Source organism: Penicillium roqueforti, assembly GCF_015533775.1.
Source record: "Penicillium roqueforti strain LCP96 04111 chromosome Unknown scaffold_03, whole genome shotgun sequence".
Taxonomy (NCBI): domain Eukaryota; kingdom Fungi; phylum Ascomycota; class Eurotiomycetes; order Eurotiales; family Aspergillaceae; genus Penicillium; species Penicillium roqueforti.
The window spans coordinates 798,814-813,568 of NW_024067567.1; the positions used below are offsets into that span (position 1 = coordinate 798,814).

The window sequence follows — 14,755 nt, forward strand, 5'->3', positions numbered from 1 at the left end:
CGGTCTATAATATGGGTTAAGTTCATATATGTATATAAGCAGGTATCTGGTTTTGTTTTTTCATGGAGAGATAGTATTCAAACTACGCTGGAAACTCGACTATTTGTTAGTTGTGGGGGGTGTTCGAAGTCATGTGACTTCTCTCCGCTCCTAACAACTATGTTAGTCCCAGCAGATAGGTAGTTTCCTTTTCTCTCTTCACGCAATTCATGAGAACTTTCCAGAGTGTCTACATTTCATCCGTAGACTCCTTGATTCATCTCTAACACAGTTGTATTACACTAAAGAATAATCGGATTTATCCCACAATTGCATATGCAAGGATCGTCACACGGGGATTTGTCCCTCCCGGGACCCAACATGCACTCCACGTCCGCTCAGCGGAAATCTTCTTGGCAGTCGCAACAGCTATCATCGGTGCGCTCAAAGGGCTCAGGCAGAGCTGATCATGGTACCGCACACCAGTCTGACCAGTCTCTTGACCGACAAGACGGCCCGCAAGAAAACTCGCATCGCGGTGCGTCGACAACGGGGTTGCACTCAGCCCAGGAACGATGGTGGCACGTCCATTTGTTCCGTGGAATGGTCAACGACGTCAAGCGCAGAGCACCATATTATTGGAGCGATTGGACTGATGCATGGGATTATCGTGTCGTGCCTGCTACGGTCTATATGTATTTTGCTAAGTATGCTTGCTCTGATTGGTTAAATCAACCTCTTCTTCTCCGGCGCACTGTTTCATTTGCTAACAATCAGTGTAGTATCTTGCCTGCTTTGGCCTTCTCGTTGGATATGTTCGAGAAGACAAGTCAAAGCTATGGCGTTAATGAAGTCCTACTTGCTTCCGTTCTTGGTGCATTTGTATTTTCGCTTTTTGCGGCCCAACCGTTGGTCATTGTCGGAGTCACTGGTAAGAAACCTGGAATATATGGACATGGAAAGTTGAACTGAGGATTGTAGGTCCCATCACTGTGTTCAACTATACTGTCTATGATATCATGGCTCCTCGAGGGACACCGTATCTTGCATTTATGTGTTGGATTGGAATGTGAGTTTCCTTTGTCATCTTCGATCATTGACTTTGCTGACATCCATAATAGCTGGTCTTTGATTATGCATTGGATACTGGCCATCACTAATGCCTGCAACGCCCTGACCTATGTCACTCGGTTCTCGTGCGACATCTTTGGATTCTACGTTGCTTGCATCTATATTCAGAAGGGCATTCAAGTTCTCACTAGACAATGGGGCTCTGTTGGAGAGACCTCTGCTTATCTGAGTATCATGGTTGCACTACTTGTCCTAATGTGTGCATGGATCTGTGGAGAGCTGGGCAACGGCCATCTTTTCAAGCGATTCATTCGGAAATTTCTTGAGGACTATGGTACACCTTTGACCATCATCTTTTTTACCGGTTTCGTCTACATCGGTAAAATGAGAGATGTTGATGTCGCTACGCTCCCTACTAGCAAAGCTTTCTTTCCTACAAGTGACCGGTCTTGGCTTGTGCGGTTCTGGGATATCAGTGTTGGGGATATTTTCCTTGCCATCCCATTTGCGCTTCTTCTTACAATTCTCTTTTATTTTGATCATAATGGTGAGTATTCTACATCGATCAAGTTACAGTAGATTTGTATGGCTGACACGTCTCTTCCAGTGTCATCTCTCATTGCCCAAGGAACCGAATTTCCTCTTCGAAAGCCAGCTGGCTTCCACTGGGACCTCTGGCTCCTCGGCCTCACAACCTTTGTAGCTGGACTTCTGGGAGTACCATTCCCCAATGGTCTGATTCCCCAGGCCCCCTTCCACACTGCCGCCCTCTGCGTCACTCGCCAGGTCGCAGACGAAGATGATACAAATAAGGGGAAAGCTATCCGGATTACAGACCACATAGTAGAGCAGCGTGTTAGCAACTTCGCACAGGGCCTTTTGACCCTCGGAACAATGACTGGACCCCTCCTCATCGTGCTCCACTTGATTCCACAGGGTGTCATGGCTGGTCTGTTCTTTGTTATGGGTGTCCAGGCTCTACAAGGCAATGGCATTACGCAAAAACTGATTTTCCTCGCTGAGGACAAGAAGTTTACCTCTGCGTCGAATCCTCTGAAGCGAATCGAGCGCCGTTTCGCCATCTGGGCCTTCGTCGCTCTTGAATTGTTTGGCTTTGGTGCGACTTTCGCTATCACTCAGACCATCGCTGCCATCGGGTTCCCTGTTATTATTCTCCTCCTAATCCCGGCGCGCTCATTCCTGCTTCCTAAATGGTTCTCCCGCCAGGAGCTTGCAGCACTCGATGGGCCGACAGCTAGTCCATTCACCATGGAAAGTGTCGGTGGCACCCACGGACTGGAGGACTACGATGAAGCAATAGCTAGTGGTGCCCAGGAGGAATATTCGAGTGGAGATGACGGAGTCCTACGAAACCGAACTTCAGCTTCTCTGGCGTCTGCAGTCGAAGAGGATGAGCTAGAGCGAGGTGAGGCGTATGAGCTCGCCTCCCGGGTTTCGCGCAGAAGCACAGCTAGTCGGGCGGACTAAATGGTGCTACTATAGCCTATGTGGCAATAAAAAGTTTCTCGAATTATGTTTGGTTATGTTTTCGTTCTCACCACTATTATACACCATTCGATGAACAATTTGGAATATTGATTGATGTCTAGTTTCTCCGGCAGCGACTAAACAAATAGATCGGTTGTTCCACAGACTCAAAACCAATTGATGTCTATTAAGTATTAATTGAAACCCTACTTATTTAACTAAATACGATGGGATTTTCTCCAAGGTCATTTGATGCATATACAGTGCCTTATAAACCAGGCCCGCAACCTCCCACCGCTTATTAGAGATAACTTTTTCTGCCACAAAATTATTTCGTCCTGATAGACAGTCGCAAAGAAGATGGCGCCCCCGATCACAGAGAACCCCGAGTTCGAGGACTCCGATGTGTCTGATAACTCTGATGTTGAACAACCCGATGTCGACGACCGAGCCCCCAAGCGCCGCCGTCTCTCAGAGTCTTCCAACGACTCATACGTCGCGCCTGCGCCGCTCCCCACCCTCTCTCGTATCAAGAAGAAGGGCGAGGTAGAGGAGGAGCCTGAATCGAAGGAAGATGATCCGGTTCTTATTAGCGATGCAATTGAGCTTGGTAAACAGAGCGGGCTGTCCACTTTTTCGGAATTAGATGTCGCACCTTGGCTTGTCTCTTCGTTGGCGACAATGGCGATCAAAAGGCCAACTGCTATTCAGAAGGCTTGCATTCCTGAGATCTTGAAAGGGAAAGACTGTATTGGTGGAAGTCGCACTGGTTCCGGAAAGACCATGGCCTTTGCAGTTCCGATTATGCAGCAATGGGCGCGGAATCCTTTCGGGATCTACGCTTTAGTTTTGACCCCAACTCGGTATGTTTCAATGTCCTAGTGGATATGAGAGGTTCTATCTTTCGTCTTTATTTCATCCTCGGTAACTGACTCTATTTTCTCCGTCTAGTGAGCTTGCACTCCAGATCTATGAACAGTTCAGGGCCGTTTCCGCGCCGCAAAATATGAAGCCTATCCTCGTCGTTGGAGGCATGGATATGCGGAAGCAGGCTATTGAACTTGCGAACCGGCCGCACGTGGTCATCGCAACACCCGGCCGACTCGCCGATCACATCAAGACGTCCGGAGACGACACAGTGGCCGGTCTCCGCCGCGTCAAAATGGTAGTTCTCGATGAAGCCGATCGCCTGCTAGCCAGTGGGCCGGGAAGCATGCTACCAGACGTGGAAACATGTCTCGGAGCCCTTCCACCATCGGCCGAACGTCAAACACTGCTATTCACGGCGACCATGACCGCCGAAGTGCGGGCACTGAAATCTATGCCGGCCGCAGGCAATAAGCCACCGATCTTCATGACCGAGATCGGCACCGAAAATCAAGGCAAGATTCCGCCAACCCTGAAGCAGACATACCTGAAGGTTCCCATGACACACCGCGAGGCCTTCCTGCACGCGCTGCTTTCCACCGAAATAAACGTCACTAAGCCAGTCATCGTCTTCTGCAACCATACCAAGACATGCGATCTGCTAGAACGCACTCTTCGCCGCCTCGGCCACCGCATCACATCCCTTCACAGTATCCTCCCGCAATCCGAGCGCACAGCTAACCTGGCTCGTTTCCGAGCCACCGCTGCCCGTGTCTTGGTTGCTACGGACGTTGCATCGCGTGGTCTTGATATCCCGTCCGTAGAGCTGGTTATCAATTTCGATGTGCCCCGGAATCCGGATGACTATGTACACCGTGTTGGTCGTACTGCGCGTGCGGGACGGAATGGTGAGGCTACCACGCTTGTTGGACAGCGTGATGTCGAGCTCGTTCTTGCCATTGAGGAGCGAGTTGGTAGGCAGATGGAGGAGTTCGCGCAGGAAGGTGTCAATATTGAGAGTCGTGTTGTTAGAACCAGTCTGCTCAAGGATGTTGGCGCTGCGAAGCGTGAGGCTGCGGGTGAGATTGATGAGGGTCGCGATATCCTTGGACGGAAGCGTAATAAGTTGAAGAAGGTTCGCTGAGGGGCGTGTTATTAGATAGATGCTGTCGGCCTTGAATCAATTGATATATTTAGCGATCTTTTTCTGGATTGGGACTTGTAGTGTAACATTCAATGACTTGATAATATGAGTCTTATGTACTGCCTAGGAAGTGGCACTGCTATTGGTTTCAAATCTGTATACTAGAATTAGGACGAGAACTAATCACTGTTCAAATGCAAAAATGGTATCATTGATCGCAACATATAGACGAATTATTCTAATAATGCTGCATGCTTCCAAAATGGGATTACCCCGTCATGTTCGGACCAATACTTGTATATCAACAAACCTCGATATGTTTGTCATGGCCCTATACATCATGCAATTCATTGCTCTGGCAATGGCTCCTATCCACTGTAATGCGACTGAATCCACTCGGGCATGCTCCACACGGTAAGCAATAGCCCAGACAGCATAGACAAAACACAAAAAAAAAGAAAACGCGGTCGAATCATCCAGTCCAGGCATCCGAGCTTTGATTGCCTGTCGTACTCATGAGTTTCAATAGCCCATCGACCGCGTCGCCTCGCTGTGACGGCGACATAGCATCCACATCATCCATAAGCTCGGCTCTTGGGCCCATGCTTGTTTCCCTATCGGCTTCACGGCGAATGACCGTAGCTGGAGGACTACTCAGCTGCACTGGGGAGCCGAGCGCACGAGGCGGTGTTCGTTGGGCATGTGACTTTGCGCGTTGCTGAACAACGCTGGAAGACAATGGCGAAGGTCGGCCTGGAAGATCGGGTGTGCTGTGGGAGGGGGTGGAGATGAAGCCAGCGCAGCCGATGCGGGGTGTCTTTATTTGCGAGGATGAGAAAGATGTGAATTGTTTGCGCGATGAGAGGGGTGGCGTGGCGAGGACGGAGAGTGAGAGCCGTGGGCATTTACGACTGTGTGCTTCTAGCTCAGAGACCCGGCGGTCAAATTGGTGGTCTGTCACATTGCGCATCGCGCTCTGTAGTCTTGATCGGAGAAGGCTTGCTTTCTGTTCAATTGTTAGAAACTGCCCGCTGGGGAAGGTGTTTGATACTGAGATCATGGCTCGCATACTTGTTGGATGAACTTTTTGCGCGCGTCGGAGTCTAAGGTAACGCTATGCATGTCTTGCTCGGGGGTGCTAGGCACATTGAAAGATCGATCGATGTCCATTAGATCTTGTGTTTGGCCGCATTCAGATTGTGAGTTTTGTGGTGTCGGGGTTTGGATGAGCTATCATTCGCGCGTTACAGTGTTAGCTTTGGACTGGTCATTCCCGGGACTTCTTTGTCTGTCTCGCATGGGCTTACCTGGCTTTGCATATCATCTTTTACGGTGGATTGGACGCCGAGCTGCGGAGAGGATTCCCGCGCCTGCACGTGTCCGAGAAGTTCTCCCCTGTCATCCACTTGATCCCGTGTCCGTTTTTGGCCTGCAAATATAGGAGAGGGGAGGAGCTTCTTAGGTGAGGTAGCAATTGGCATCCGCCTGACCGGGGTCCCAATGGTCGGGAATGACGGTTTGGCGTGTGTGGCGGGGGGCAGACACGCGTTTGAGTCTCTCTCGCCGAGAATTTGTCGTCCGTCCTTGAGAGGACTGAATTGCACCGAAGTTGAATTCATTATATAGCTTTCGAATAGTGCACAGGTGAGTCCGAGGGAGTATTGAGGGGAATAGAAGGTTGAGATGGTAGAATCCGGAAGTGCTGCGGGGAAGTCTGACGCGAACCAATACGATATGTAAAGAGAACTGCAACTTCCAGGGTTATCACAATTGGTAAGTGGGAAGCTAAGATATAGAAAGCAAGTAGAAAGTAGGAAGTAGGTAGAAAGTCGAACTGGGAAAAGAAAAACGGTCCTCGCGTCGATCGCGTTTAGGTCGATAACTTACTAGCCTTGTATAGAGCACGGACTGGGGCTCCACACAGGCGTGTCTGAGAACGCGTTTGCATTTCGATTTGGACATTGCAATTGTGTTTTGATACTGTTAATACTGTGGAATGGCTTGGTTTAGAATGTTTTAGACTGGTGTCCTATAAACGCGTATAAAATTGACCTTCCTTCTCGATGCTCCCCTATAAAACCTTTTGATATTGAAGATTCCACGTCTTTCAGGTCTCAATTGTTCCACTTCACTTTTCTAGGACTCTTTCTTAAGGGTTATAATACTGTCACACATCAATTTCTCAATCCTAGCCTGGGCGCGTCTAGTGCTTTTCGTGTCCTGGATCCACAAGGGTTAGAGACCCCACGGACGCGGTCTAAGATTAAATTATAAGAGAAAAACAGAAAAGGTGATATTATTTGAAATACTTTCGCTTAAGAACAAGATTGCGGGGATCAGGATGGACAATATCTATGTAGTAGTATAATCATCTTGAAGAAAGAGAATAGCCCATGGCAGAGGTATATCATGAGGAACAATGCCTTTGTGACCAACAATATTATAGAATCCATGCATCTAGGTGCATGACTAGCCTCATTTTGTTCCTTTTCTATATGCTACCACCCGTAAGTTACAGGGATGTCGTAGGTAATCTTGGTTTATTAGTCTACATATTGTCACGTCTCAACGATATACGGAGTACCCGATGCTGCCCTATGGTGCTTCTTGCTTGTTCGATAAGTTTACATAGTATTAGACTCTTAGGAATTCCATTCTGCCTAATAGAAACCTCTCCATAGCCTGTCGGCTATACATAACATAAGACACCTACAACTGACCCAATGTCGTTTCTAATAGGAATAACTATTTATAGCAACTATATAACCATGCAAGACAGACAATATTAACAACACCTGAGATATGGCAATGACCTGAACTTGCTTTCCCAATCAAACCATTTCCCATGTCCTTAATGAATATGCAGACAGAATAGGACACAGTACTCATGAGGGTGGATGTTGGTGGTTTCAGTCCTTCATTCCAGTATAGATCGCGGATAACATCGTTTTTTTTTTCAAACCTACCACTACTACTCTTGACTGATCTCTGCCCATGTTTTACAATTCAATGAACCTATACTATACTGTACATATATTATCCGGAATAGGCATAGTATGCATGTTTCTCTCTGTGATTAGATAGTACTGTCTCCGCATGACATCATCGGGGGATGAAAAGGAGAACTCTTCAGGGCTGACTTGAATTGCATTGTATAGAAGATATAGGATTAAACAAAAGAAAAGCCGTAATTACCAGAGCAATTCAAGCCCATCTCACTATTCCCAAAAGCCGAGGAATGACTTATGTTGATCCTTGATCCTTCCCCCGCATTCGGCTTCCTCCCTTGAACCTTTCTTCTTCTCCAACATTACTACAACTTTTTCAGTACATTCGTTACACAACCCCAACTATTATTGTTATATAAATTGTATCGTGGACCGAATTCTGTGTCACCTTCGCCCAGAGTGTGACCATGCAGCTGTCGCTCGTGGTCCTGGCCGCTGTCTTCCAGGCATCGGTTAGCACCGCATCTACGCTCACTCCGCCTGTGATCCCCCTGATCGTACGAAATCCATATCTGAGTACTTGGCTCGCAAATGCTCGGGATGCACCTTGGTTAAAATGGCCTATGTTCTATACTGGGGAGGAGGTGGGACTTTCGTTGATGGCCCACGTTCCAAGCCAGAATACCGTCTACCCTCTTCTGGGCAAGCCCCATGAGTCTTTGGATAATAAATCAGGGTATGAATTCGAAAATTACTCATATATGAAAGGTTTAGGAACTAACAAATTACAGCTACAAGACCAAGTTTCCCAATTACCTCGGCCTGAACTACGATGCCTCAACGACCAACCTAACCTACCACATTGACACTGGTACCGGAAACCCTCTAGACGTTACTATCTCATTCCTTTCACCTATTACTCCAACTTCGACTTTACGTCAGTCAATCCCGGCTTCCTATGTCACAATCGATGTGCAAGGTGATGTCGACGTCAGCATCTATATGGATGTTGACGGCCGCTGGGTTAGCGGAGATACTGGTAGCAAGATCAAATGGGAATGGGATAGCTTGAAAACCGAGTACGAGGACCTTACACTTAATCAATGGCAAGTACAGAGGGAGAACGAGCTTCTTCTCACAGAGATTCGCGACCGTGCGGAATGGGGCACTCTTCATTTCACTGGACCATCTGTAAGTCCGATCTTGTCAAAATGAACTGATCTATAGCTAATCACAATACAGAGTGCTAAATTCCAATCTGGAGATGCGATTGACGTGCGCCGTGTCTTTGCTAGCTCTGGAACTCTGCGAAACACCAACGATGATAAATTCCGTGCTATTCAGGACCGAGCGCCGGTTTTTGCGTTCTCCAAGTCTTTCCACCTAGGCCATTCATCTAAAATCTACAACGACAGCGTCACATTTACTCTCGCTTTTATCCAAATCCCCGTTGTTCAGTATGCATCATCTCGCGGGCTCACTATGATGCGACCCTTGTGGGAATCTTGGTACCCAACAACGGAGGAGCTCCTGGATTTCCACTACAGGGACTACGCTGCAGCTAGTTCTCTAGCATCCAATTACTCGCAGCAAGTGGCAGATGACGCGTACTTGTCGGGAGCTGATGACTATGTTGACATCGTTGCCCTTAGTGCGCGGCAGGTCATGGGCGCAACTACATTTTCAGGAACTCCGGACGACCCGATCCTGTTCCTAAAGGAGATCTCTTCAAATGGCAACTTCCAAACCATCGATGTCATCTTCCCCGCGTTCCCCTTTTTCCTGTACACGAACCCCCGATGGCTGGCGTACCTTTTGGAGCCGCTTATCGAGCACATGCTGAGCGGCCAATACCCCAATAAGTATGCGATGCACGATTTGGGTACACACTTCCCCAATGCTACCGGACATCCTGACGGGAAGGACGAGTACATGCCGGTTGAAGAGTGTGGTAACATCCTCATTATGGGTTTGGCTATTGTGAACTCGCTCCGCTATGAAGACCCTACCGCGGCCTCGTCCATTTGGTCAACACAGGGATTGCCCTCGTCAAGCTCTGAAGGCGAGACTTCTGGACTCTTCCCTCTTGGCAATCTACAGGTACTGTCTGGGATTGCTCACCAAGATAGCAAATGGGGTGGCGGTAGTAAGGGCCAGCACCAAGCTGAGAAATGGGTGAAGCGAAGCTATAGCCTTTGGAAACAGTGGACCGGATATCTGGTAGAGTTCTCTCTTGAGCCTGCTAACCAGCGTAAGAACAATTTCTCTGTCTTTTCTGATAGTATGTTCATGCAAGCTAATTTTGAGAACAGTCTCAACCGATGACTTTGCAGGTTGGCTGGCTCTGCAGACCAATTTGGCTCTCAAGGGAATTGTGGGCATCAACGCCATGAGCAAGATCGCCGAGGTAGCTGGTCACGATGCTGACGCTGCCCATTTCAAGGTACGAGCCGTCTTTTATCTGTGCATTGACAGATTGACTAACTACACCCGCAGAAAGTCGCCCGTGACTACATCACTAAATGGGAAAAGTTTGGCATGTCCCGAGATGGTTCCCATGCCAAGCTTGCCTACGACTGGTATGGCTCTTGGACGACGATCTACAACCTCTACGCCGATGCCCAGCTCTGCTTCCATCTAGAGGGTACCGATACCGATTCGCCTGGGTTTGTTCCTCGTCATATCTACCAGAAGCAGTCTGTGTGGTACCACTACGTGCGTCAGAAGTACGGCCTGCCCCTCGACAGCCGCCACATGTACACCAAGACAGACTGGGAATTCTTCTCAATGGCTGTCGCCTCTAAGGCTGTGCGTACAGAGATCCTCGATTCTGTCGCCCGCTGGGTCAATGAGACCACCACGGATCGTCCATTGACGGACTTGCACAACACGGAGGGTGACGGGGGCTTCCCTGGTCCGAACTTCTTTGCTCGGCCTGTCATTGGTGGCCATTTTGCTTTCCTAGCGTTGGAACGTGCCTGTGGTGGAAAGGCCATGCCTGGCCTGTCTTTCCTCGACGAAGTCGACGAGGAGACCTTGGCGGTTTGGGCCCAGAGTGCCGAGTCTGCCGCGAAAGAATTCGACATGTCGGGGCAGAACCGCCATGGCGAGGGAGAGCTGTAGACGTTTGCATTTCGTCACAGCGAGGGGTCGTGGATGGAGAGGCTGTTGACACAGTAAATCGGTTGTCTCTCGTTTCTGGGCCCGAATTTTGCAACTTTGGCTATCTTATCATTAGTACATACCTAGATAGGGTTAAGTCTTCTGCGCCTTGGGTAAATCCAAGGTTATATAAAACCCCGATTTTGGTCTATTCCTATGCAAGCCCGTCGATACATCGAAAAGCGTATACCTGCCTGTTGGATGTACAACCCCACCGGTAGATCTATGAGATAGTAATTCTTTGAAAGTATAAGAAGCAGACATGTCCCGTAATTCAATTGAAGATTTTGCGTTCCTATTTTTTTGGTTGACTTCTTCTGGATCGATTCAAATTACATGGGCCCGTCGAATTCAGTCATCCAATTCGCGTTTGCTCACCGAAGGCAAATGTAAACACACACACACAACACATATAAGACCAACCCGGAATATGTCTTTTCCCAAGAGAAAAGAAAAAACTTAAATCTGGGCAGTTTTTGCATCCACAGAGCACGGATAATCCCTCACATCCCACAAACTCCCCTCAAGCCCAATCCCCATGAAAGAGAAAATAGAAACCATCACAGATGAAGCGACACAATAAATACCACCTCCGGGTGAACTTGCACACCTAGCAGATGGAGAAAAGGGATGAAAGAGTCGGGAAGATAAAGAATATCCGTGCCTGGGAGCACGAGTTCCCGACAAGGTCAGGCAATTTAGTTGCCGCCGAGGCTGGGGAAGTTCTTCTCGTCGACGGTAGGGCCGGCAGGGCCACGGGCGTTGCCACGGGGAGCAGCACCGCCACGGGCAGGGCGGTCACCGCGGGGGGCACGGTCGCCGCCACGGGGGCCACCACGGCCACGCTCGCTGCGCTCACCACCACGGGCAGGGCGGTCACCACGGGGGGCACGGTCGCCACGGCCGCGGGGAGCGGGGCCGCTGCGGGGAGGCTCGACGTAGCGGAGGTCAACGTCAAGGAAGTTCTTCTCCTTGCGCTGCTTCTCGCGCTTGGCCTTCTCCTGGGAGGGCTGGATGTAGGAGGGTTCCTCCTCCTTGGCGAGCTCCTTGGCGTTAGCCCACTTCTTGTCGAGCTTGGTGCCCTCGTTGGCGGTGCGCTCGGGCTTGGCGGCGAGGGTCTCGCGCTGGGCCTTCTCGGCAAGGTAGTCGGCGAAAGACTTGGAGTTGTCGGGCTCCTCCTGCTCCTCGGCCTCAACGGGGGTCTGGGGCTCGTTCTCCTCCTTCTTAGCGATCTTCTCGCCTTGGCGCTCATCGTCCAAGGTCTTCTCGCCGCTATCGGCACCCCAGCCCTGCTGGACCTGCTTGCGGGTGTCGCTGTATAATTCGGGTTAGTTTGGTCACTCTTGTATAATTCCTCACGAAATCTCATGGTTCTCATGATTTTCCTTTCGGGTTGATTCGTTCATTCGAGGGATCGCTTACGTCTGGCCAGTGCGGGACTGGCGGTCACCGCGGCCGCTACGGCCACCACGGCGGGCGGGCTGAGCAGCAGCCTCGTCAGTGGGCTTCTCACGGTTGTGGTTACGGCCAGCGTTGCGGTCACGGTAAGCTGTCCATTTATTAGTCCAATTATTCCGTCAACCCGATTCTTATAACCACATACCGGCCTCGTTGCCAGCGGTCACACGGCCACCACGGCGAGCGTTGGCCTCATTGTGACGAGCAGGTTGCTCCTTGGGGGCATCACGCTTTCCGGATCGGTCAACGGGGCGGTCGATAGCCTTGGTGGGGGGAGGAGCGGGTCTGCTGGGGTCGAGCTCTGGGTCGTTACCTGGTGATAGGCAAAGTTAGCGATCAGTCGGCCGAAGAACGGATGCGAATAGAGCTGGATTGTTCGGAATAGGAAAAAAGCTCATTGTCGTCGGAAAAGATAGCCGAGAATTGTATTCAAGGGAGGGGAAATTTACCCAGAAGCTCGTAGAGGTTCTATATTAGAAGAAACAATTCGAATTAGTTAATGAACATAAAAAAAAATCCGTTGAACCCCGCAAATCGCTTCCAGATCGCGATTCATATAGCATTGCATCACTAGCAGCGCGCAGGAAAGCTCCAATTCAGCGTACCTTGGACCGGACGTCCGCCATGACGCCTGTTGTGTTTCGGAGACCTTCCGGAGGGAGGCGCTCAACTTTAGACAATCGGTCTAGAGGAGTTAACGGGGCACAAGGCAGAACCCAAGGGAATCCGGCCTGTCAAGATTGATGATGATGAATGAGCAGGGTGAAGAGAGGTCCTCGGTTTGTGGTTGCAGGGTGTAAGGTGACTAATCAGGAAAGGCGGCTTCTGTTCCTAAGCGAATATGCCCGCGGTTGCTGATTGGCTGCCCGCAGTCTAGGGCTTAGGGTACCTTACGTAATCGTTACATCAAGGGCTGCTCTGGGGAGTATACCTGGGTTTATTCGTTGTTGGACGTACTATATTCACCCTTTCTGTATATGATACTATGTGTGTATATCAAATGGTAATGCATTGATTAGCTTCCACAGAGCGGACATGTCCCGGTGGAGTATGTCGATCTGACTTGTGGACAACACCTGCGTACTCCCAGCCTTGCGAAGCTATGTAATCACCGAGCTATCCATAGCACAGGTAGGATGGATAAGTTTGGATTTAAGTTGACATGTGGGGGTGGGGATTGCTGCATCATTTGGCTGGCAATCGCATTGGTCCTTGTTTCTCCCCTTGGGTATGCATTTCGGTCCTGATATATGCCCAACCCCAAAAGTTGCGAAAGACAACTCCTCAATTCTGTGCATAAACCCGGCGTTGATACCATCCAAAAGCTTCCGGCAAGTGGCTCCAGCGAAGGAGTTCCTGGGTCTTTCTGCATGAAGTCGAGTTATCAATGTTCATAACAAAAGACATGAAGCTGTTAAGACTTCCCGCTTCGTCAAGAGGTTTTGATATAGCAGGGAGACCTTGTACTTTGACCAATAGCTTCAGCAATAGCTTGAGCCCCAAGGTGCTAGAGGTGGTGATGAGAGGATTGTTGGTTCCTATCAGGACCGAGCTTATAGTTTCGATGGTCTCTTTCTCATCAAGGCAGCTCTACGCATACTTGCTGAAGTCGTGATCGAATGCAAGGTTGATTAAACCATCTGTCTCACTGGCTCCTTGCTTGATGATCTCGAGGTCTCGGAAAGAACCTCGGAGTACTCTAAGGTCTTTCGCTGCCAAGGCAGCGGCAGCTTCGTCGGAGCAGGCAAGGCCTGTGACCGTGTGAACGGCGGCTATGGGCTCGTTGACAACTGCTCTGCCAGTGAAGTCGGTGTCCTTAGGTACGAAGACGTGCATAGTACAAATGAATGTCATGATATACGAGAGAGTGTAAAGGATCGGGAATGAGGTTGACGAAACTTAAAATGTAGAAGGTGAAAGCCAGGGGAATTAGGGATTCCCTAGTACAAATGTATACAACTTGCTTGAAGAATGCAATGGAATATGATGAAAGCTATACAGAAAGCGATGTCATGACGTTTGATAGATTGAGCCATCGAGTAAAGAACCATGTACAACTCGGACATAACTGTTTACTTAACTCCATAGTAGCAAGCTAGATATTCCCTCTAGCTCGCCTACAAGTAGCATGATTAGAATATCCAAAGTGCCTTATGGGTTAACTCAGGGACTTTCACATCGTATTTTTTGCAGCGTATGTAGTATCTGATACAAAAATGAGAATGGTGCTAAGCCAATTGGCCTCGGGCAAAGAGTCCTCCAGCAGACACAGGGCACATCATAAATCAGTAGTAACTATAATATCTTCTATATCCTGGAAGATGAATATAGAGCTTCACTGCAACGCAGGCGAGTTTGCGACGTAAAGAGATTTTAAAGACCGTTGCGGGGCTTACTAGGGATACGAGTATCATTGATCCTAGAGCGTTGAAGGTTTAGTAGATTGGAAATATGCAATGTAAGTTACATTTGCTGACTGCCGTGATGGAAAGATTCGATTCATGTACAAAATGTAACATAATATACCTCTGAGAAGACCAGGGGAGAACATTGGTATCAAAACCCTCACAACGCCGGAGAATGCTCAAATCAAACTTTTAGGGAAGAGATGGTCATTTGCCACATAAGATGGACGGAT

General features: G+C 49.2%; 5 protein-coding genes across 5 annotated transcripts; 3 read left to right on the forward strand and 2 right to left on the reverse strand.

Moving 5' to 3' along the window:
- Positions 1-360: 360 nt before the first annotated feature.
- Positions 361-2,538, forward strand: LCP9604111_2727 (anion exchange family protein; the record flags this gene model as incomplete). The annotated part of the gene is made up of 5 exons (XM_039070236.1): positions 361-686; positions 762-910; positions 961-1,048; positions 1,101-1,597; positions 1,658-2,538. 5 exons carry the CDS (start codon positions 361-363, stop codon positions 2,536-2,538), a joined length of 1,941 nt encoding a protein of 646 aa, XP_038931479.1.
- Positions 2,539-2,898: 360 nt separating this feature from the next.
- On the forward strand, positions 2,899-4,549 carry dbp8 (ATP-dependent RNA helicase DBP8; the record flags this gene model as incomplete). Its single annotated transcript, XM_039070237.1, has 2 exons — positions 2,899-3,401; positions 3,490-4,549. 2 exons carry the CDS (start codon positions 2,899-2,901, stop codon positions 4,547-4,549), a joined length of 1,563 nt encoding a protein of 520 aa, XP_038931480.1.
- Positions 4,550-5,021: 472 nt separating this feature from the next.
- On the reverse strand, positions 5,022-6,168 carry LCP9604111_2729 (uncharacterized protein; the record flags this gene model as incomplete). Its single annotated transcript, XM_039070238.1, has 3 exons — positions 5,022-5,555; positions 5,621-5,779; positions 5,857-6,168. 3 exons carry the CDS (start codon positions 6,166-6,168, stop codon positions 5,022-5,024), a joined length of 1,005 nt encoding a protein of 334 aa, XP_038931481.1.
- A 1,796-nt stretch (positions 6,169-7,964) lies between these two features.
- Positions 7,965-10,620, forward strand: LCP9604111_2730 (putative glutaminase; the record flags this gene model as incomplete). The annotated part of the gene is made up of 5 exons (XM_039070240.1): positions 7,965-8,233; positions 8,289-8,688; positions 8,740-9,748; positions 9,810-9,940; positions 9,994-10,620. 5 exons carry the CDS (start codon positions 7,965-7,967, stop codon positions 10,618-10,620), a joined length of 2,436 nt encoding a protein of 811 aa, XP_038931482.1.
- A 737-nt stretch (positions 10,621-11,357) lies between these two features.
- stm1 (uncharacterized protein) lies at positions 11,358-13,971 on the reverse strand (the record flags this gene model as incomplete). The annotated part of the gene is made up of 6 exons (XM_039070241.1): positions 11,358-11,973; positions 12,082-12,208; positions 12,263-12,430; positions 12,567-12,585; positions 12,723-12,802; positions 13,767-13,971. The coding sequence occupies 6 exons, from the start codon at positions 13,969-13,971 to the stop codon at positions 11,358-11,360; spliced, it is 1,215 nt and encodes a 404-aa protein (XP_038931483.1).
- Positions 13,972-14,755: the final 784 nt, after the last annotated feature.